This window comes from Natator depressus, chromosome 4 (assembly GCF_965152275.1).
Source record: "Natator depressus isolate rNatDep1 chromosome 4, rNatDep2.hap1, whole genome shotgun sequence".
Classification (NCBI taxonomy): domain Eukaryota; kingdom Metazoa; phylum Chordata; order Testudines; family Cheloniidae; genus Natator; species Natator depressus.
In genome coordinates, this window is record NC_134237.1 from 89,846,706 (window position 1) to 89,870,025 (window position 23,320).

General features: G+C 37.2%; 1 protein-coding gene across 9 annotated transcripts in view; it reads right to left on the reverse strand.

Moving 5' to 3' along the window:
* Nucleotides 1-23,320, reverse strand: part of FIP1L1 (factor interacting with PAPOLA and CPSF1) — a 70,666-nt gene that overhangs the window by 42,373 nt on the left and 4,973 nt on the right. For 2 of the 9 annotated variants that reach the window (XM_074951404.1, XM_074951401.1), the window contains exons 3-11: nucleotides 20,117-20,174; nucleotides 18,687-18,790; nucleotides 12,605-12,666; nucleotides 10,787-10,894; nucleotides 9,687-9,817; nucleotides 9,309-9,377; nucleotides 5,301-5,410; nucleotides 4,497-4,634; nucleotides 2,589-2,696 (exon numbers count right to left, since the gene is read on the reverse strand). In XM_074951404.1, coding sequence (XP_074807505.1) covers nucleotides 2,589-2,696; nucleotides 4,497-4,634; nucleotides 5,301-5,410; nucleotides 9,309-9,377; nucleotides 9,687-9,817; nucleotides 10,787-10,894; nucleotides 12,605-12,666; nucleotides 18,687-18,790; nucleotides 20,117-20,174 — 888 coding nt within the window. The remainder of the gene's footprint in view (nucleotides 1-2,588; nucleotides 2,697-4,496; nucleotides 4,635-5,300; nucleotides 5,411-9,308; nucleotides 9,378-9,686; nucleotides 9,818-10,786; nucleotides 10,895-12,604; nucleotides 12,667-18,686; nucleotides 18,791-20,116; nucleotides 20,175-23,320) is intronic. The other 7 variants (XM_074951402.1, XM_074951405.1, XM_074951406.1 and 4 more) reach the window with 7 other exon arrangements.

The following is a 23,320-nucleotide window of genomic DNA, read 5'->3' on the forward strand; positions in this document are numbered from 1 at the left end:
AACTCTAGTTGATATTTCCCCCTTTAATCTTGCAATGTTGATTCAGGGAATTTGAAGTATTTATCTATTTAATTATGAACAAGCACACATCAATGTTCTATGGCACTTACAGTGCTTTTTCTCTGAACCATGCAGAACTGAGAACATGACTGTCAAGGTGACAAGTCATTTTTCTCCTAATGGAAATATCCATTAGAAACATAAAATAATAAAATTAACAGAGCAGACAAGGGATAAACAACATAAGAATACTACCAAAAAAGTAATGGAGAGTTAGTTACACTACATATTACTAAAAATGTGCTGTATCAATTACAATATAGATGCAAGAAATGTTGCACTTCACTGTTCAAGTTCATACCTAGACTGTTGGAAACATACCATTTTTATAAATGTTCCACTTTGACCTGTGAGAACAGAATAGTCTACAAAGACCTAAACCTTCTGTGTGCTGGCTGTTAAGCTAGTCTGAAATATACTTCATAAATGTTCAATCTGTTCACAATCTAGCTATCAATATGTTCAAAGAGGTTCCTTCATTGCTTTATATTTGTTGTAAATAGTGCAGGTGGTATTTTTATTAATATGATGTGTAAAAAATCATAGTTTCCCTATTCAATTTTATATTGGTGCCTGACCAAATGCAGAGAGCTGCAAAGGGGTGTGATAGGGTGCTGAGTGAGAAGCACTTAATCAGCCCCTGCCACTCCTGCTCCAATCAAGGAGAATGGATTGGGGCTGGTTGGATAGCCCTGTGTCTGCCTGGTAATGGGCAGCACCTGCCAGCCTCATTAACCAGGGCTATAACGGAGGAAGCGAAAGGCTAAGCACAGAGGGCGTTGGGAGCCTTCTGGTCTGTTGCTGGCCAGGCCTGTATTTGGCAAAGTGGGCTGCGAAACCTATACACAGGTGGAAAGTGGTGGTGGGAAAACAACTGTAAATAAAGAACACTGGTGTTGCATCAAGCTGAGGCGTTCCTGACTGACTGGAGAGGGCAACAGGGTCCAAAACCAGAGGGGCCGATGGTGCGCCTTGTTACAGGGGGCTTCTACAGATCTGAGCAGGAAAGGTAAAACAATAACAGATATAATTTAGCTTTAGGTACACGCCTTCAAAGCAGCTAAGCACACAATGGCTGGGCTATCAAATGAGGGAGCAGCAGCTACCTAGCTGGCTTCATCCAGGCTAGAATTTTTCGCTATCACTGAGATCAAAAGACCGGGATCATTTTAAAAAGGAACTGAAGAGGTTTTTGAGGTGAGCTGGTCTTGGGTGCTGTTAGCGGTGGGTGGGGAAAATAAGCTGAAAAGAGGATGCACTCAAAGACAAAGGGAAAAGGCTACAAGCAGTGTAGGCTGGTTCTCCCAACTCAGAGATGGGGAAATAAGCCAGACGCACCTGAGCGGTGGATAGAGAGATTAAGTTTAGGCAAGGGAATATGTATGTACAGCCTCTTATTTTATATCTACTAATCTAAGTATTGTGTACCCTTTCGGCAAAATAAATCATGTTTTGTTTTGAAGAAGCTGATTCTGTCTCACTGCAAGTGTACGCTGTCACAAGCTCCGAAAGAGAAATCCTTGCGGGGTCATACCCCAGTAGGACCTGCCACATTAGTTACGGTTGATACCCAAGGGATCCTGGTGTGACAGTGGGCAAACTGTGGAATTCCACCCCAGAAATGGTAAAGGCCAAAGGCCTGACACCTCTAGGTGGTGCTCTCACAGAGACCCCAAGAACGGACAGAGGTACAGCTAGCCCAGTGACAGAACAAGACTCACCCTGTAATTATATCTGTCTCTGTTAAGCTGCTAAAAAATCTAACTAAATACTGTGTTGTTTAGACATCTATTAGATGACTTCCATAATGTTCTAGTTCTTTCAGAAGTACATATTGTTTATTCAATAATCTTTAACCTTGTACATGATTAAATTTATACTGCAGTTTCTAAATAAACTTAACTGAGCTATCACGAAAGATATTCAATCAAATGGAAGCCTTCCATTATACAGGAGTATTCATATGATGTACATTCATGATTTTTTTTTTTTTTCAAATGAAACCTATTACCATCTGGCTAAAACTGCTTCTTAGCTTTTTAGTAGCCAATGATAGTTCTATTTGTATCATTTGAACAACAGTTTCCATGCTCCTGGCTGACCACTATTACTGATTTACATACTGGAGGAAAAGCTATTTGGGTATTAGGGTTTTCTAGCTGATAAGCCATTGGATGGGAGCAATTAACAGGCTCTAAATTCAAACACTAGAGAAAATATTTTTACAATGAAATGCTTTTCAATTTTTGCTTCTCACACATATATTATGCGGTCAGACCACCACCTGTTTTCAGACTCCCAAATAAGGGGAAATATGTGCTGCAATATCTAGGCACAAGAGTATATCCAGGAAACCACATGGCGGCCCTGACTAGGTAGATTTCCAAAAATCTGTCTAAGGGGGACAATGTCCCACCAATGACCAAAAAAAAAAAAAAATTTTTTTTAAAAAAGTGGGGAGACGGAGGGGGGAGGGAGGGATTAAAATGTTAAATAAGGATTGTGCCCTAATTTTTTGTTTTTCTTACCTTAGTTCAGGTGATTCGGCCCTCCCATATCGCTCCTGCCACTTCCCGATGCCTGAACTGGCTTTTCTGGAAGCAGTGCTTGTCTGTGACTGAGAAGAGGTGCTGTTTCTGGTGAGATAAATTTTCTAGGTCTTTCTTTTCTTGTCTCTATCTTTTCTGTTCTTTGAGCTCCTCTTCTCTTCCCTACTCCCATTTCCACTGTCATTCTTCCACTCCCTCCACCCAGCATATCAACTACTGTTAAAAGCTAGCAGGAGTTCTTATGTAAGACAAGAAGCTTTACCAGCAAATTTACAAACAACACTACTGCTAGCGCCTCATACTACACTGGGAATTTTTAACAAGTGACATCAGACTGGGATTGCAGTGCAATCCTACCACCTGAAATAAGCTGTACCTAGTTAAAATTCTCTTATTTTAAGGGATAAGCATCTACAATAGTTTTTCCATGTTTTTTCATTAACCCACTAATTTGCAATAAAAAAAGTCAGAGTAACCTTCCCTCATATACAAACAGGGTGCAGGGAAGGTGCTGGTGGTGATGAGCTTTGTACTGCTGTTACAGCATTCTACCAAAAATGTTTTAAGTAGAAGCATGCATTGCAAATGATCCAAGACTAAGTTGTTTATAATAATTTACAAATATTTTTCTTTCAAAGTCTCATCTGACCATTTATAAGAAACATTGTTTTTGGCATAGCAACTTATAACTCAGTGTATTCTAAAATAGCAGACAACAAATACTAAAAAAAGTCAGCTTTGCCATTATAAGGACATGCAATTACAATGATTTAAGCAAAGTTTATATATAATACAGACACACAATATACACACCTATTCTAAATGTGTACTGATGGGGAAGAAATAGACAGAAATATAAATGCTGGCATGCTGATTTGTGCTCTCTGTTGCCATACAAGAGAACCAGGTTAGATTTCCAATCTCTACTCCCAAAAAGATATCAAAAGTTGGGGAGTAAACTTGGCTCTTTAAGAAAAGGAGTGCACCTCCAATTGCTCAAGAATAACTCCTAATTAATAACAATGTTTACTGACTTTAGTACCACTGGAAAATCAGAATATGGTAGCTGCAAGCTGAGACTCAAAGATAAGGGATGTGAGGGGAAATGAAAGTAGGCAGGGGAACACTGGGAAAGGGAAGAGGCATGGCATGAAATTTTAATTCCATCTGCAGTATGTCAAAGGGATTTTCCTTACAAAATAACATTCAATTTCAATACACACACACACACAGTGCTTAAACTAAAACTGCACACTCCTATAATATACATCTACAGAATATGCAATCCAGGTCTACACTACCAACGTTTTCCACATATTTTAAGCTAATATATTTAAAAATCTAATTTCATAGTAGTTCATGAACACTATCTAAAGTATTTAAAATACCAATGTAAAAATGGGCTGTGTTACACAAGGCATCATATCATGGAACAACAACGGTACTCTGCACAGTTCTAAAGCAATCACACCTGGAATACTGTGTTCAGACTGGGAATCTCATTACCAATAGAGACAAACTACAGGTAATTCAGATAAGAGAAATAAAAATTGTTAGGGGGGTTGGAAGGATATATAAATGAGGGAAGTTTAAAAGTTATACGGTTTCTTGGATAAATAAAGGTTGGTGGAGGGACTTGAAAATAACCTACCAAAATCTGAACAGTGTAAGCCCCAAGCACAGAGAAGAACTATTTAGTTTAGTACAATGGACTACAACTCAGAGCAACAGGCGGGGAACATTTTGGCTGAATATCAAGCAAGGATTTCTTTACAGAGAGATGTATTTGTCTGTTAAACAGCCTTTCAAAAATGTGATATAAGCCCCCTTCTTTGGGATATTTAAAATTACTCCTGACATAGTACTAAAAAATGAATAGCAAAAAACCTTGAATTGGGGAAGAGTGGGACTGGATGACTCAATACATTTCCACTGCCATCATCTGTAACGTCTACGATACTATGATAAAATGCCTTCAGGTTTTTTGAGTTGCCAGCAGAATTGCTCTTCAGGACCATTTGATAACTAGAACAAAGTAGAGTCATGAACTCCAAAGACAGCCAAGTTCATAATCACAAACACAGTAAAGCTTAGAGTTGAAGGAAGGACACAAGCAGTACATATTAAAGCCAGGGAGGTTGGAACAATACTACAGTAATGAAGTTATTTCCTCCACTTTTAAGAAAAGTATGCTAAGTGTCAACCAAGTGCAAGAAAGCAAGAGATACCTTGTAGGGCAGGGACTAGATCCCAGGAGCCCGGAGTTGTTTTTATTCTAGCTTTCCAACTCTAAATTTTGTTTGTTTCAAAAAAATATTTGTGTTAGTGCCAGTATTGCAGTGTTAACAAGAGACATTTTGGTGGCTATTCTACTCTTTGGTAGCCAAATTAACTATATAGAAAATACTATATGAGATACCAACACTGGGATTTTCATTGTTGTCCTGTTTGGTCCTATCGTTTTTTCCTGGTCTGTCATGCTACCATTTCTTTTAGGAACATCACAGGAGTCGCATTGCATGCGCAAAGAGAAATGCTTCACTGAGAGCTGGTTACAAACTGAAACTGACTAAGATCATGCTTCCTTGCATATTTTTAACTAGTCACATTTTTTTATTTTTACAACAGATCAATACCTTTAAAAAGAAAACTCTTTATGACAAGTTATGAAATTACGACTGTCCAACTGACCTGTTTGTCGGGATTCCTGATTTGAACAGTGGGGGAGGAGATGTAAACTCAGCTTTGGTCAATTGCACTGCCACCTCCTTCTCCATATTTCCAGTTCTGCCCTGCTGTACCTTCAAAATAACGTTTTCCTCATTAGCTCAGCCTCAGACGTTTAACAGTACCATCACTCAATACAACAATACACACTGGTAAGACAGACCACATGATTGTGGGGATTGGTCCTGCTTTGAGCAGGGGGTTGGACTAGATGACCTCCTGAGGTCCCTTCCAACCCTGATATTCTATGAACTTCACAACTTCACAACTTCAATAATATTAAAACTATTATTCTTGCACAGTTAATAAAATCCCACATTTTACAAGGAAGAGTTACTTGCAAGAAATTGTTTTTAACAATAAAAAAGGAAACTAAAGAGCTTCCCATTTATCTATGAAGATCAAAATTCCTAACTTTTTCAAGGCATATGACCAAGGACAATAAAATCTGGGTTAAATTAGTCTTCCTGCAGACTCTTATTTTATAAAATAACATTTTGATTTAAAATATCGAAGTTATTTTCAAAGACACTCCTCATCAAGAAAACTAATGGAATGTAAAGTCTTCACATCAAAAACAAACTGCAAAACAAGGTGAAAACATTCTTCATTTAATGAGACAGTAACTACAACCTAATTAACTTATATACTCGTTCATTAGCCCATTCATTTATAAGCCGACCCCCCAAGATGGATAGGTAAAAATAGTAAAAATTGTATGACCCTTTCATAAGCCAACCCTATATTTCAGGGGTTGGCAAACTTTGGCTCCTGGCCCGTCAGGGTTGGCAAACTTTGGCTCCCACTGGCTGGGAACGGTGAACCGCGGCCACAGGGAGCTGAGGGGCTCCGTGCCTGTGAACGCTCCAGGTAAACAAAATGACAATGTATTAGATATTCAATTCAATGATTTCATAGAGTTTAAAATCATCAAATTTTGGTATAGACCTGTTTATAAGCCAACCCCCGCTCTTTGATGTATCACTTTTTTACCAGAAATATTCGGCTTATGAACGTGTATATACGGTAATTACCTCACTGTTGAAAGCCATACCAAGAATATTCAATTCATGTACTTTAACCATGCAGCTACTGGCATTTTCAGTTTAGTAACAAATATTAGAAATGTAGAAAAGTTTGTAAAGTAGTGCAAGATTTTGTAGCATTTCTATCTTAAGTACTTCTGGTGCAAATACCTCTAACACCTATTTTTCCCCACAGATTTTGCAGCTGACAGTGGCACAGTTTATAAGCAAAATATCTGAAAGATTTTGTTAGGGAAATATGTGAGCACTATGAAAGAAACAGAAGTAGTAGTAATTCAGTAGTGGAATGACACACATATGCCACCTCTTCACAGACTCTCTTTGGAAAAGCAGTAGCAAAAGTGGAATTAGGAGCCAAAAAAAACCTAAGACCTTTTCTAAGTATACTGCATGAGATATGCATTAGCCAATAAGGTAGATCAAGAACCAAAATTTTAAATGCAGAATTAGAAATATAATAACAGAGTTATACCTTCCTATGCTTTTTTAACAATACACACTCAACTTTCCAGTCCTTAACATCTGTAAAACAATTTCCATTTAACAACAACATTTATTGGATGATAATTTGAGATATTGGTATTTAAACAATTATATGGGAATTTAGCTAAATCATGGTATACTTCAATATAGGCTCTGATCTTGTAACTTTTCACATGACAATGGACTGCAGAGCCTTTGCACAGCCCCAATGCCTTAAACAGAGCTCCACACAAGCACAGTAGTCCAACCTTAGATGGTAAGTTGTCTAACGCAAGGATTGTGTCTTCCTTTACGAATTTATGTACAAACACTTCAGAGACTTTCAGTGCTTAAGTAATTAGTAATGATAATAAACAATCTTGGATTCTTTAACCTCACAGGATATCCAGCTTAAAGAGAAATCATTGTGGAGCTATTTCCATGTATAGTAAAGTAATTTTGTATTCAACATTTTGTTGCCATGGTCACACTGGAATTTTAACAAATTTCTAATCAAACATGCAAAAGAGTGGCATAATTGTTCAAGTTTTCCTTTTAACCAGAAATAAAAAGGCATAATAGCTAGAAAAACTGAATAATTATTACAGACCCTTCAGGTGAAGGATAAAATCCCTAAAGATTTCTATTGGCCAATCAATTCTGGAAAATGTGAAAATACTGAGATTTATTTTTGTTAATTACTTCAGGGCTAGTCTAAACCTATAATATGAAGGCAAATAATATTTTCGTTTTTATAGTTCAATGGAGAATGAAAAGTGTTTAACAAAATGACAAAATAAGCATGTTCTTCATTACCCTGTTCAGCTTACTCTATTTTCTCATCCTAACCAAATGCATGCCCTTTTATGTTTTAGACCCTTCAAATGATCAGCCATAGAATGCTATTTCAAAAACTAAAACCATACATTTACAAAATTGTTTTGTCACATTCTAATTGTAATCATAGCTCAAATATGAAGTCTGGAGTGGTTATGAACAAACTGTATTCAAATAAAATTCATTCATGGTTCCATTATGGGGAAATTAACAAGATTAATATTAAATGATAGGTTCTGTACTAACCCAGACAGAAGTTATATTCTTCAAAAGAAAAAATGTCTTTGTCCTCAGACATCTGTAGGAGATATGTACATATCCTCCTCATTCCCAGAAAAGGCACGTAAATTGGAAGACACGCATGGCCAACAATCTCTTGTGTTTAGACAATGAAAATACTTACCTAAACAGCGACATATCACTAGCTCTTGCCTCCAGGCTGTCTTCCTGTTAGAGCTTCAAACCTCAATCCCCAGACTCAAGTGAGGAAGCCTCTGAGTCAGATCACTTAAATCTCCCCTTACCAAGGCAAGCAGCAGGTCCAGAAGAGAGTCTGACCTTGTAATGGTTAGTTGCAATGGGAGACCACACTCCTTGCATTTTCTGAACTCTGCCATGATGAACATGGAGGAAAGAAAAGCTACAGAAGCTACTGTAAAGAATATCCTCACTGAGACAGAGAAGAAAACTAGTGGACACTGCAGCAATGTAGGAGTGAGAAATGGCGCACCTCCCCCCCGCAACAAACAAACAAAAAAAACCCCCATCCACCTGGCTACAATTGCTGTTTCTGTTGCTGTAGCATGGAATAGAGGAACAGCAATCATCTATTCTGAACTGGTTTTAATGAAGTTCAAGAATGAAATACTTACCATACATTACAACTCAACAACCAAAATAAAATGACTTTAGTATTGCAACTGAATCTACAGACTTATTTATATTAAAAGCAGTTTTAATATAAATTGAATGATTGAAGAGTGACTTTCAAAAAAAGAGAAAATTTAAGTTAATGCTTCACTCCAGTCTACTGAAAATAAAAACAAGTAGCTAGGTTGTGTTTCTGTTAAAATACTGATATTTTCTTATGGCAGTTTGTCCTCATTTAGACAAATATCAGATGGAAATAAAGCAGAGTACATCTAACCCACATTAGACAACAGAAGAACTTAAAAGAAAAGACATCTTCACATCTCAGACTCACTGAGGATGAAGGGTACAAAACAAAGTAAAATAACTACAAGGCTGTGGGGTAAAATATCATGCCATAACAGCCTCCAATAGCCTCCAAAGCCTCTCCACAACCACTGCAGGAATTCTTTAACCTGAATAACAAATGCACTATAACTAAAAAAATAAAAACCACCACATAAAGCAAGTATAGTTTCACTTAGCAGTTGTTAGTGCACTAGGCCATTAACTCACATGCTTGCAGCAGTGATAACAAAACAAACTTTTTTTTTTAATTCAGCAACTTTGTGAGATACACTGGAAGTCACTGATGTAAGATGAGAGCTTAGAAAAATAGCTATATCCACTTCAATCTTGCCTCTGTCACTTGAGAGTGGTATGGGAAGCAATACTCAACAAAAATGAGAGCAACCAAGGAAAGTTTACTAAAATTCACCTTAAAAAGATTGTATCTGCCATCTTGAATCTCTGCACCTGGTGTTACTTCCATAGAATTGTCTTCGGCCTAAGTTAAATAACACATTGCCCATTAAGATACCACACAACTTTGAACTGATGGGCTACATCATGACTAACACATGGTTACAGCCTAGCAGTGCCACTATCTGCACAAATAGTCAACGAAACAACAGAGAAAGATTCTGGGTGGCGGGAAAAGAAAGATAAAGTATGAACTTATTAATAATGATATTGTACCAGACAGAAGAGGTTTCTAACACACAAACAGTGACACAGCACCATAACAGCTTTATGGGGTGGGGGGAGGGGGGAGTGTTTACATATTATGGAATACCACAAAAATGTTATTAATTACCATAATTTTATTTGTAGTTGAGGTAACTGGTAAAATTTCGAGTCCCATTCGTATCCTCTTTTGTTTTTCACAGTAAGCTTTCCAGGTATCTTCATTAAACCCATAATTGAAATAATCTGAAAGATCAGCACCTTCAAACAGAAAAGCACAAATTCTAAGAATTAAGCATTATAACTCATTCTTCCTTTTCTATTTCTGCTTTGTTTATAGCAACAGAAAGAATCAGAAATCAGGGGAAAGTCCCAATGTTAAGAATTATAGATTTCTTACACTGAATAATATGCAACCTTCTACAGTTCAACATATTTGATGTCTATTCCGGTTATGCTATAAATTCCAATTTTGCAGAGATCAGGCTTCAAATAATAAATCAAAAAGCAATATGCCTCTTACATCTTTGTAAAGACATCATTTCCATCTTCAAAGCAATTTACAAAATACTCCAATGAGCAGTTTAGAGGGATAAAAAGAATGCAAATACTGGCCAAATCTGGCTTTACCATATGTATGGGGAGAGGGGTAAGCAGAAAACAATGAACACATGCAGAGACCCTAAGAGTCAACCTTCTCCTCAAAGTCTGTGGGTGCCCTGCATGAATACAATATATCAGAGAGTGACAAGAGCTAAGGGGCAATCATTCTATGTAGCTTTTACTGCTAGTAACATCACTTTCTGCTTTCTCTCTGGTAGCACATTCAGGCATGGAGCCAATGGCAACAACCCTAGAGAACTTTGGATTTTCCACTCATAGATCTCTCAGGATGTCCATGAATTTAGCTGGGCATATACCATGACCCTTTCTCCCCGCCACTTGTTGACAGGTGTTTGCAGTGGATACCCTGGAACTCCAGATTAATACATTCTCATCAGAGTAACTCATCTCCCTTTACAGGTTTTTCAAGGAGGACTGGATGATTTAGCTCATTAATTGTACAATTAAACATGAGTACTATTGTGTATATTACTTCCATTTGTAGGGCGTTACCACTAAATTAATCTGCTGTGGGTAAAAACTCTCCAAAGTAATCTATTAAATATACTTGTATTTCAACTGATGTATACATTATTATGCAATAAGAATGTCATGCAGAAATATTACCTGGTTTTCGCCAAGGTTTATCCTCAAAAGAATCTAAATCTACTTCCAGCAGTGGAACACCATTAATACTTCCTGGTGCATCAAGATCAACTCCTTTGACTTTTGCACCTATAAAGAAAAGAAACAAAAATCGTAACTTAACTCTGTAAAAGGGATTTTAATAAATGCAACACTTTTCATGTGACTTTTCTAAAATTAAAATTTTATTTTTGACAAGTTATGCAGCACTAGAGTGCTAGGCATTTTACAAACAAGAAAGAAGAAAGAATCCTTGCCCAAAGAGCTTATAATCTAAATGAAATAATTTTCTTTACTATCTTAAACACATTTCATCCTTCCAACTTACCTGCAGTGAATTAATAGCAACTACATGGTCTGTAATTAATTTTTGTAGACTTTAACTACTGTACATCAAATGCTCATAAAACGATAGTTTTATACATGTGTTTGTTTTATCAGAAATTTCAGTTAACATAATTGGTGTTTTGAGGACTGGTTTTAGAGGCATCACAGTTATTTCTTGTTTCCAATAAACTGAAGTGGATGACATGAAAAAAGTCCCTGTGAAACACAAATCCTCCTCTCAGGCAACCCCTGCCCCAGAACCAAAAGGTCAGGGTATAGACCATCTGAACAGCCACATGCTGAAACCCTTCTATTGCAATCTGAGCTGTGCTCTATGCATGCACTCACAGAGCAGTCTCCAATTATGGCTTCTCTGTGCTGTGCCCTGCCCTTGCCATGAAGTGGCACCACACCTTTTCCACTGCACTTAGGACATCACATGGCCCTTCCACATTCAAGAATATATCATCCAAAGCTTTACATATAGTAGTAGTTTTATAGCAAAATGCAAGCATTGTATATTGGATCTTAAATTATATATATATTTCTGCCACGTACTTTGACTCATTAATTTGTGCAGATCTATCATCATTATTTTATAGTGCCATAGATATAAATGGTGCTTTACAGACAGTTAAAAAGAGTTTTCTTCTCCAAGCAGTATACCATCTAAATTAGACATATAGCAAGGGAAGACAACGGTCCAAGTCATGACACCTGTCATGCATCTTGTTAGCTCATATTATCTAAGCAGTTGTAGCTCATTCATCACTTCTGGAATGCAAAGAGAATTTTTACGAGAGAGCTGAGAGAATGCAATAGTAGATATCAGCAACAGAGGTTAACTAAGTGTTACCCTTTAAGTGCCTTATGGTATAGATGGTAAATACAAAGGCAAACATGTTTCTCCAGGGACTTCTGCTGTACAATTGATAATATACTATTTATATTATTTTTCATTATTTGTATTACCTTAAATGTTAGGATTAAATTATACATAATGCAACTATACAATTTTTACGGCCCTAATTCTGAATATATCAGCAGATCTAATACACTACACCATTGGTCTCAAAACTTTTCAGGATCTCGCCCCCCCCTTGCACCTGTCCACCCCACTTCCCACCCAGGGGCCGAGGCTAGGGGTGGGGCCAGGGCTGGAGCAGAGCTAAGAGCAGAGGGGGTCTGGGTGGCGCTCCCTCCCCACCCCCCTTTGGAGCTGGCCCAGGCCCCGCCCCTCCAAACATTCCTCCATGTCCCCCTAGGGGGGTGCACCCCTCACTTTGGGGACCTCTGCACTAAAAGCTAATGGACTAAAATGTTAATTTTATATTTGTCTAATTCACTAACACTGTGCAGAAACTTTAGGCAAAAATTGTTACTAAAAACAGAGTATGTGCTGCTACTACTACATATTACTGCATTGGTTACATTTTTCTATTAATATAAATGTGCAAACATTTTTTTTTTTACCAGAAGATCCATAAACTCGACCTCCTGTCTTGATGTTGAGATTCACAGGAGCTGTTCCATAGCTTCAAGAAATTAACAAAACTGAATTAGGTAGAGAAAACTGACAAAAATGGTTAGCTATATCCAGAAACAAGAAGAGGACCTAGACTCGATTATCATTCTCAATCTCTAGCTCTCCAAACTAACAATGCAGAAGTAGAGAGATGAGTCTAGGAGCAAGACAGTGCATCACTCCAACACTCAATAGCAATATCTCCAATTAATAAATGGCACTGAAGTCTCAATCACACTTTGGGTGCTGAAAGCATAGTGATCATGACAGAGCCTCAAGAATTAACAGGACCGAAAAAGAAATAAAAAAGGGCTCACTTAGGGATACAGAGGATGCCAAGGAACTAGGACTGAAGAATGCTTTCGATAAAGAGTCTTTGTTGTTTCATTATTATCATTTAATCTGTACTGAAGCAGGAAGAATAAGCATTTATCAAAACTGACTGAAAGGTTATTGTAGTTTCAATAAATACATACCCTTGTGTCTTTTGCTGAAAATGCTATTTTGTACCACCTCAAATACTCCTCAGTAAATTAAACAAATCTCATATCTTTACACTAACTATACGTTACAAAAACAGCGAACAAAAATTAGGCCAATAGAACTTTCTTCACAGATACCAACAGATCTTGAACTTCCAGTGCAAATATATAAAAATACCTTAACTATAAACAAGACAGGACACTGCTCTAATAATAGAGTGCTGTCACTTGAAAAGGCCCAGTAATGGTGGTGTAACTCAGGACACCAAGGAACAAGTTCTACCCCAGGATGTGTGCAATTGGCTCATCCCCACAGGTAGTATTTGCCCCTAAATGTAGTGAAGACACTTTTATTATATAATCTTGGTAAGTAAAAGGAAGGGTACAATTTATGGTGTAACTATCCTGCAACATCTTTCTCATTCCAGTTCTCTTCCTACACAAAGGTAATCTGCATTGCAATAATGCAAGACTGGCAAATAGCACTTTTCTTCTGGTATGACATGCTACATCAGTATTTGACTTTGCTGAGAAAATTTTATAGTTCTCTTATCAATGGCCAAAACTAAATATTATACATGGAGATAATTTAAGCTTGTAAAATAACTTACTGTACTAAAGTTTATTTAAACTAAAACTGAATTAATTTTAAAATCTTTTTTCCATGCATAAAAGCAAGAGTGGGTGACAAATTCATTGCATAACCTTGTTCTGGAAGGGCTTTTTAGAAAAAATGTTCATTTTATTTAAAATTCCTTGTACTCAGTTTAATAAGCTTTAGTATAATATGCTAATAATCCTAGGTAGTCAGGGTAAGAGGGTTACCCTGGCCATGAAAAATGTAATCCTAACCTTCCTCCCTATTCCCCCCCCCCCCGCCCAGGTTCTCCTTATCCAAGAGTGACCAGCTCCAGAGCATGCAGTATGCTGTTGAAATGACAATCTATCACAAATACTGATGACAGAGTTTGCATTTTTTAATATTGCACAGTTTGGCAAATTTAGTTATTTTAAGATATGAAATACTAAAAGCTCTGGAATAGTGAACACTTTGCAAAACTGAAGAATATGCAACATAATTCTAAAGTTAAGACTGTGTACGTAAGACTGTTAAGATAGTGTGCATAACCCAGTAAATTATGCCTAAAAAATGTACTACTGCAGCACATACAGCATTAAACTCTACTAGTTCTATTCATGTAAATAGCCAACTGGACTACACATATGAGAAAGGCAAGCAGAATTTGGCTCAGTATTATCATAGGCATGAGATTAACAGAATTTTATTCTACACGTGAACAGCAACCCTAAAGCAGACTTTCCTTCTTTAATGGTGCTTTTCCTTCAGAATCCTTGTAAATACATAATTCACTTGGAAAATTGCATTCCATAATTTTAAGTGAACTTAGTACTCTTTAAAGTTGTTGGGGTAGCAGAAAGTGAAAATGAAGTCCTCTATTCACAGGAAAAAAAATACAGGACAGTGATAATGCAAGTTTTTCTACACAGCCCAACCGTGTGCCTGAGCCCTAACTTTGAGGGACCATCTCTAAGGACTGCCAGTTCAACCCTGAAGTCCACTAAATCCTCTATGAACATCATAAAAATGCCAGGTATGATGGTGTTTTAATATGCACCTTGTCCACTAGAAACTAGATTGAGAACAAACATATTTAGTGTTCTCTTTGTGTATAATACTTTCCAGTTTGCAAAGGAAAAGTTAATATATCATAAATATTAACCTAAAATTCTGATTTGGTTATATTGCCACTTAATTAAAACTGTAAGTCTCAGCCACCATACGTTTCTGCAATGCAACTGTTCTTCCAGGGTGGATAAAAATCAATGATTTAAAAAAAAAAAGATTTTTTAAATAAAATGCTTTTTGAGGAAGAAACCTATCTAAAGATAGTTTTATTTAAGATACTTTATAGCTCAAAGATATCTCATCATGGAATAGGGATTATAAATTCTAATTCTATAGCATGAGACAATATATTCATGTAATGTTTAAGAAAAGTTTTGTAAATGAGTTCCAATAGTTCATGAATTAGGGACCCAATCTTTTGGGGTTCCGGGGGCTTCTGTATAGATTATTTAGGTTAATTTTTCTATCTACCCAATGGGACTCAGTGCTCAGTCTAGAAGATACCATCAGAGATGCTTAGTTCTGCAGTTCACAAACTGTGGATTTGTGTCTCCAGAGATAACATGCTTGTTAACAGCAAAAATGGTTTCAAATATATAAATAAGGGGGGGGGGGTTTGAGAAATAACAGACCTCAACCCTGTTGTCCCTCTGCAAATTTGTGTACACAGAGTCAATCCCTTACCTCTCTCTAAAAGTGCAAAGTTTCAGAAAGCTCAATGAATAGAAGGTTGTTGGGGGCGGCATAACTCTGGACAAGGAGAAGAAGTCTGGAGTTAAATGTGAGAATGGAGGGACAGGCAATAGAAACAAAAGTGAAGCTGTTTTGAGCAGTATATTTCAGAAGTCTTGAGGCCTTTTTGAGTGTAGCCTTCATTGATTTGAGAACTATCATACCATTCTCTCACTAGAAGGGAAAACCTGTAATGGCAACAGACTGTAAAAGAGACCCAGTTTGGGAACGTTTCAATGAAGTTCCTCTACCTGTGAGTAAAACAGGCATGCGTGCAACATGCAAACAGTGCAACAAAGAAATGCAAGGCCTGGTTGCCCGAATGAAACAACATCATGAGAAGTGTTCCTTCTCAGGAGGAAGCTGCGTTAAAGATGATGAAAAGAACATGTCTGAAGATGCAGGATCTTCAGGTTGGTAAACTTTTTTATTTCATACTTCTGTCTTAAGTACTGCCTGTCTTCCTTCTGGACTATTCTTAAATTCTCATGTTTGAGCAAAAAATATAGTTGTTACTCTATCATTTTAGATGCAGTTGTGATAAAAATAAATAGATGAAATAGGCAGATCTTCCTTTTACAATTTCACCTTTAAAATAGTACTGAGTGTCAGTGAATGCAATGAGTAATACTAAATGAGCAATATGGTAATAATAATTAAATAACTGCATTATCTTATTTTGTTTAGGAGAATCCATCCTAAACATACAGGATTCTCAAAACTATCCACCTTCAAGCTCACCATCATTTTCTATAGTTTCAGAGTTAGCTGCCAATGATAGTGTTTCAGTCACATCATGTATGTCACATAGCCATAGTGAACTCAAACCTGTAGCAAAAAGAAAAAAAATCTCCATCATCCAGAAACAACCATAGCTAAGTTTGTGATAAGAACCAGCAGATTACAAAAAGAGGTAATTGATGAAAAAATTGCCCGGTTTGTTTATGCAACAAACTCTCCTTTCCGTATGACTGAGAACGCACACTTCATTAACATGGTTCAGTCATTAAGACAAGAATACAGTCCACCCAACAGAGCAGATGTCTCAGACAAATTGCCGGATAAAGTCTATGAAAGAGAAACTGAGCGGTGTGCAAAAGGTCTAGAGGGTGAAATTGTTAACCTGAGTCTTGATGAGTGGAGCAATGTCCACAATGATCCTGTTGTATGTGCTTGTGTGACAACAGAAAAAGGGAATGTCTTCCTTACAGAAAAAACTGATACAACAGGAAATGCACACACAGCAGAATACTTACAAGAAGTAGCAATAAAAGCTAGAACAAACTGAAAAAAAATTCAAATGTCTAGTCACAGACAATGCTGCAAACGTATCCAAGATGAGAAGAAATTATATAGAAGAGAGTCCCAAGCTAACAACATGCGTCTGCAGTGCTCATTTGATGTACCTCCTAGCCAAAGATTTCAGTGTTCCAGAAATAAAGGCTAATGTTGTTGAAACTGCAAAATACTTCTGTAACAACCACTTTGTAGCAGCTGCTCTGAAAAAAGTTGGAGGAACCAAGCTAACTCTCCCACAAGATGTACGATGGAACTCAGTAGTGGACTGTTTTGAGCACTAGATTAAGAACTGGCCTAATCCGATGACAGTTCACGAAAAAATAGATGGCACTGTCACAGCCAAAGTTCTCAGCATTGGGTTTGAGAGAAATGTTGAATCCATGCCGAGTACCCTGAAGCCTATTTCTGTAGCCTTGAACAAAACGCAGGGAAATAGCTGTTTTATTGCTGATGCTGTTGAAATTTAGAAGGAACTGAGTGAGATCTTAAAAAGAGAAATATCCAATGACAGAGTTAAATTACAAGCACTAAAAAAACAAATGGGACAAGCACTATCTCAAGCTCATTTTCTTCCATATATTCTCAATACTTGGTACCAGGGTCAAACCTTAACTGCTGAAGAAGAGGAGCTGGCTAGGACATGGACATCCAGCAAACATCCCTCCATAATGCCAACTATAATAAACTTCAGACCTAAGGGTGAACCATTCAAGAACTATGTGTTTGCTGATGATGTTTTAAAGAAAGTCACTCCAGTGAACTGGTAGAAGTCATTCAAGCACTTGGATTCAGAGACTGTTGAAGTGATAATCTCACTTTTAACAGCAATAGCTTCTTCTGCTTGCGTAGAAAGAATATTTTCTTCCTCTAAACTAATTCATTCCGAACTGAGAAATTGTTTGGGACCTGAAAAAGCAGGAAAACTTGTTTTTCTTTTCCAGATTATGAACAAACAGGAAAATGAAGGTGAAGACGACTGAGTTAGCAGTAGAAGCCAATATTTTAAGTTTCTCATGTTGACCTGGCTCACACAGTCGATTTAATTTTTTTTTAAATATTTCATTTAACTATTTTAATTAAAAACAATTTTAAAAAACAAACCTGATTTTAAAAAACTTGAATGTTTAACTAAATTCAAAAATTCATATGCTTGTTCTGTTAAAATATTATATGTTTGCTGTTGAAGAAAAAAAATCCAGAATACAGAACGTTGTTGTTTTAGTTAAATAAAACAATTTAAATGTCTCTCTGGTGATGTTCTCCTCCTAATACAGCATGGCAAGAAAATCCTCCAAATATTAATGATTAACCCGTTGAATTGGAGATAGCTCGCCTCCCAATGACTTCATAAATATCTGCTTCAGTTACCTTTGGTAAATGTAATAACCAAACAATCATTCATTTTCTGGTATAACTGTAAAACGAATCTGAAAAGTTTTCAAAATAAATCACTTTAAAAATGTATAGTGTGTACCTTCTAAAAATGAAACCTACATCTATCTCTGAGTTGTGAAGAATATGTATTAAGGTTATAACAACCAACAAGAATGCACTTTTATGTAGAAATCCATGATTAGATTGAGTCTTCCTGACTAGTGATTTACATCATGATTTAAATCAAACCCACCCTGTGTTTTCCAGAAACTGAAAGTGAAAATGTAACCCATCTGCTGGTTCTTCCTTGCAGAAATTCTATTTTACAGTTTTCTGTTTTCAGATCAATTTGATAATTAAATTTTAATTGGTTAACCAGATGAAAAGGCTAAATAGAAGCACACAGAACAAATTAGTTGTCATCTATTTTAAGCATTATACTTGCTGCAAGATCTGAGTCAAACACTTAATATTCAGGCACTGAAAATAACTTACCCATACTGTGGAGCTCCTGTTTTAATATCTCCTATGGTGACATGAACATCATCCTCATCATCATCGCTGTCACTGTCACTGTCATCCTCAGCCTCTGTCACCTTCTTCAACAAAAACAGACATAAAAGGTACAATCAGATATTTGCCTAAAATATCATAGACTTAAGCATCCATTCCAGAGAACTTTGGTGGAAAAACAAATGAACATTAACAAGTTAATTTATACTTTTTGGCTTACAGCTGGCATCTACTGCTTAGCACAACAGAGTGCTACCAGGAAAACCAAACTTATCCATTGAGTCTACGTAAACATTGTAAACATTGATGATATCTGGATGCAAAGGGGTGATAAGACTTAAGTATCTTGAATGTCAATACGCTATTTGTGAAATGTAACATTTTGCATAGTAAAGAAAAACTGGTTTTGGCTACCCAAGACCGCAGTTTGTCTACTAGTCCATAACAGTTCAGCTCTTCCATCACCTGCTCAACACGGAAAGAATACAAAAATAAGAGAAACCAAGTTCTCTGCATCTTTATTTACACTTTCACAGCAAATCAAATACTAATATATACAAATGCTGGTAAAAACAATGTTCAGGTACATGAAATTCAGCAAACATCAAAAATGTTCATTAAATAATTTACATAAACAATTTCTTTTCTCTACAGCTGGGTGAATACTACTCATCAAATAACGTATTCAATGTATACCAATAATAGTCCTTGAATAAATTACCTGATTTTTTTCCTGTTACTCAGGAATTTATAAAATTAAGGCATACTGTTGATCCTATATGTATACCCTTCCTATTCCTCCTTTTCCCTTAATAACCTTAATTTTATTAACATGTCTTAATATACGGTTCTTCTCTGTAGCATACAAGTTAATTGCCTGGAGATGCAAAAGGGGGAAGGGGCAGACGTTATTAGAAATGAATATTAACATGCATACACATTTAAAACATTGTACTAACTAGTTGTCTCCATGTGTCCAAAATATTAAAACCATTGTTCATTTACAAAATCAGAATTATCCCCCCAAAAAACCGTTTGCAGCACTAATAGTAATTAGCATTTTCACAGTGCTTTTAATCCGACAACCACAAAACACTTTCCAAACATTAGATAAGTTTCAACATTCCTGTTAGGTCATTGTTAGACCCATCTTAAAGGTAATTCTTAGTGAAAGGTTAACCCACGAGAGACACACAAGGTCACAGAATAAGTACTGTTTCGGGTGTTAAGAAATTTCTGGCAAGCACTGCACATAAAAAATGAACTGAAAATTAGCCAAATAAAGTGACAACTTACAAACTAACATGTAAAGTCAGTTACTTTAGCGAAGTTCTTTAGTCACTGAAATTATCACTGCCCCATGTGAAAGCAAAGCATATTAACGAATGTCTGTAATATATATTTAAAATTACCGTTTTCACTACACCATTTTCAGCAGCTTCCTCTTCATTTGCAGAAGGAGGTGGAGCACTTAAAAACAGAAAATGCAAGCTAGTTACTACGTGTACCTACATGTTACAGTGAAAAGCACTGATACAGTATTTTGAAGTACAGCCAATGTCCCAGCAGTCTTTTATATGACTGCTAAGCAAAAATATTCTAAGAGATAGTGTAAAGTTGACATTAAGTTATGAGGTGACACAAATTATGTGAACTAGATATTTTTAGAGTACTGTATTTTCAATTTTTCACCATGTTTGGATCCTATACCTATTGAAGTCATAAGGGAGCTTTTTCATTGAGTATAATGGGAGGAGGATTTGGTCCTTAGTATGCAAAATGAGGACTCAGATTTTACTATGACTAGGTTGTTTAGACACGTCTTCGATTAAAATGGTGAAAGACGTGTGCCTAAACGTCCAAGAATGCTTCAAAAAAATCTCTATCAAGGTTTCTTTTTCTTTTTTTATCTGGCACAATAGTATAAGATATTTTAAATACAACATTTGATTGGCCTTTAAATTTGTTGTAACCTGATTTGTAATGTCCACCAGTTTTGAAAATTCTGTTTGTTTTTTAAGTCATTGTGGCACTCTGAAATTTATAAACAAGTTAACTCAATAGCCAGTGTTTTGTTGCTTCTGAGACAGCAAAAACTGACTACTAAACTGACTACTAAACTAAATTTCTAACACTTTGTTGACATCCTTGTTTATGTTGCTTAACAAACAAAACAACATACAAGAGCCACACTGACCAATGCTCCTTAACTGAAAAAGAGAATACTGGTACTTAAAATTATTTCCTCAAGCCCCTGGATGGAGTCTAGTATCAGGGGGTAGGTATTAGTCTGTATCCACAAAAACAAGAAGGGGTCCAGTGGCACCTTAAAGACTAACAGATTTATTTGAGATGGGGTCTGTTGTCCCAGCTTCTTTCTGGATGCGCAATCAGTCAAAAAAACAAATTCAGTACTAACTTAAGTTGGCAACACTCCCAATGCTTCAATGAGAGTTGTACCTGCTCGTTACCACGACTGAATCTGGTTTTGGGATTCAAACCTAGGTGTTTCACATCACTGTTGACACACTGGCTACTGTCAAGTTAAAAAACAAATCACTGAATGTAACATTTTTGAATTTTGCTGGAATTACAAGAATGGAGACTAGAGCATTAGTAGTACTACTACCTTCCCCACTGTAGCCAGACAGGCAACAGCCCCTCCCAGACCAGCATTGCTGGAAACACACGGGAGCCAAAAACCACAGGGCACTTAACATGAAGCTGAGAGAAGCACAGGTGTGCTGCTACAATGTGCCACTGGGAACATATACAACAATTGGGCTCACAGCAGGCAGAGGCCCTGTGACAGACATGGCTCTTAGCCCCTACTAAAACAGCATGATGCACACACACCAACATCCTAGGTGGGAAAATATTTACCCTAATAAAAGGAATGTCCAGTAGTTGACACTTATTGTTTCTCTCCCTTGCAAGTGTAAACTACTCTTGCGAGAGCTGGCGTCACCCAGATAGACCAGCCCCAATTTGGCACAAGAAAGGAGAAAGAGAATAAAGGAGTACAGAGGTATAAGTAGGGGACCTACAGCACCATGATTTTTGAGTGCTTTTCACTATCTATCTGCTGGTCAGATAAGTGACAGCCTCCCAAGGCTTCTGCAGCTAAGAGGGTCCCTAAGCCTTGTCCCTTATTCGTCTTTCCGCGGAATTGAGTGACCGATCCTGGCTTGGCACCGCTGGAATCGAGAGATGCAAGGAGGGTAAGAAGCACCCACACCTGATCTCCTATCTTTAGTGTACACATATTTTGAAATAAAGCTCTATACTTTGTTTTCTTTCTTTGGGATTGTAGCTTCAGTTTTGTAACTTGTTTGTGTGTGTAACATCTCTACATTTAAATAAGTAGGCACTAGCAATTTTGTAATCACATGATTAGAATCTAGTTTAATAAATTTTGGTAACCATTTGTGCATAAGCCTGACTTGTTTCTCTGGTTTACTGTGAAGCAGCCAACACAACTAAAGAACCTCAGCCGTTTTGGCTATAAAGCCTGGCCATTAGGTGAGAGTACTAAGAGCCTAGCGTTGAGTTGTGCCGCCTCCACGGGGCAAACTCTTGGGGCACCTGTCAGTCAATCCTGACTGCCCGCTGCGAAGGAGCTCTGAGCTCTAGCAGTTAAAGTCACGGGTGGTTAGGACCTTGGGGCATCCATCAGCCTAGCCTGGGCTGCCCGCCGCGAAGGGACAGTGCGTCCTAGCGGTTAAAGTCACGGATGGTATAAACGGGCATAACTGGCACCTCACCAAACATCCCTGGCCATCGGCTAACACCCACTCTGTTCGAACCTCAAATAAGCCAATTTAGGGGTTAGGAGATAGTTTAGTATCCATTCAACACACTGCAAATAGTGATGCCAATTACTGTCAATCAGGACAGTTTGTTCTGTGGTCAATTGTGGCACTATTGACTAAAAACTGCAGGAACCAACTCATTTAACAGCTGATCATTTTAACTACCACATAGTCAATAATCTAAAAAGAAAACAGATTTTCCAGTGTGACATTAATTATGAGATCATTACAAAGCCTTAAAAATAAGCAATACATCAAATAACTAGTCCAGCACATTTTATTACTATGGCAAATACAATTTAAAGTTTATTTGCCACAGAGCTGGTTCAATAAGCATGAAAATATTTTTGATTAGACATGCTCAAGTACAGTGAATCTCGGAGAATGCAGGTACATTATTAACTTTCCATGGCTCTGTGTTCTTTCAGTATTTCTTTTCATCGTCAGCTGTACTCAAATGCGACAAATCACTTTTACTGCACACCTAACTAAGCAAACTAGCACGATAGCCATTTTGACAAAAGTTGTTGAAATGGAGCCGGTGGCAGCAAGATTATGAAATCGAACAACTACACTGAAGGCTAGATTCCCAAGGGGGACTTAAGCCCTCTGCCACCTAGTGGAATTCACAATCCTGAGCTGTCTCCCCACACAATGCATAGGGAGAGTTAGGTGCCTAAAAATAAGGGATTCACAGAAGTCAGCATGCTTGGTGGAGAGCTGCCTAAGCTAACCAGTACAAAATGATGAGGGAGTGAAGCCTAAATACTATCCTTTAAAGGTGATTAGGCAGCAGCTGAGCAG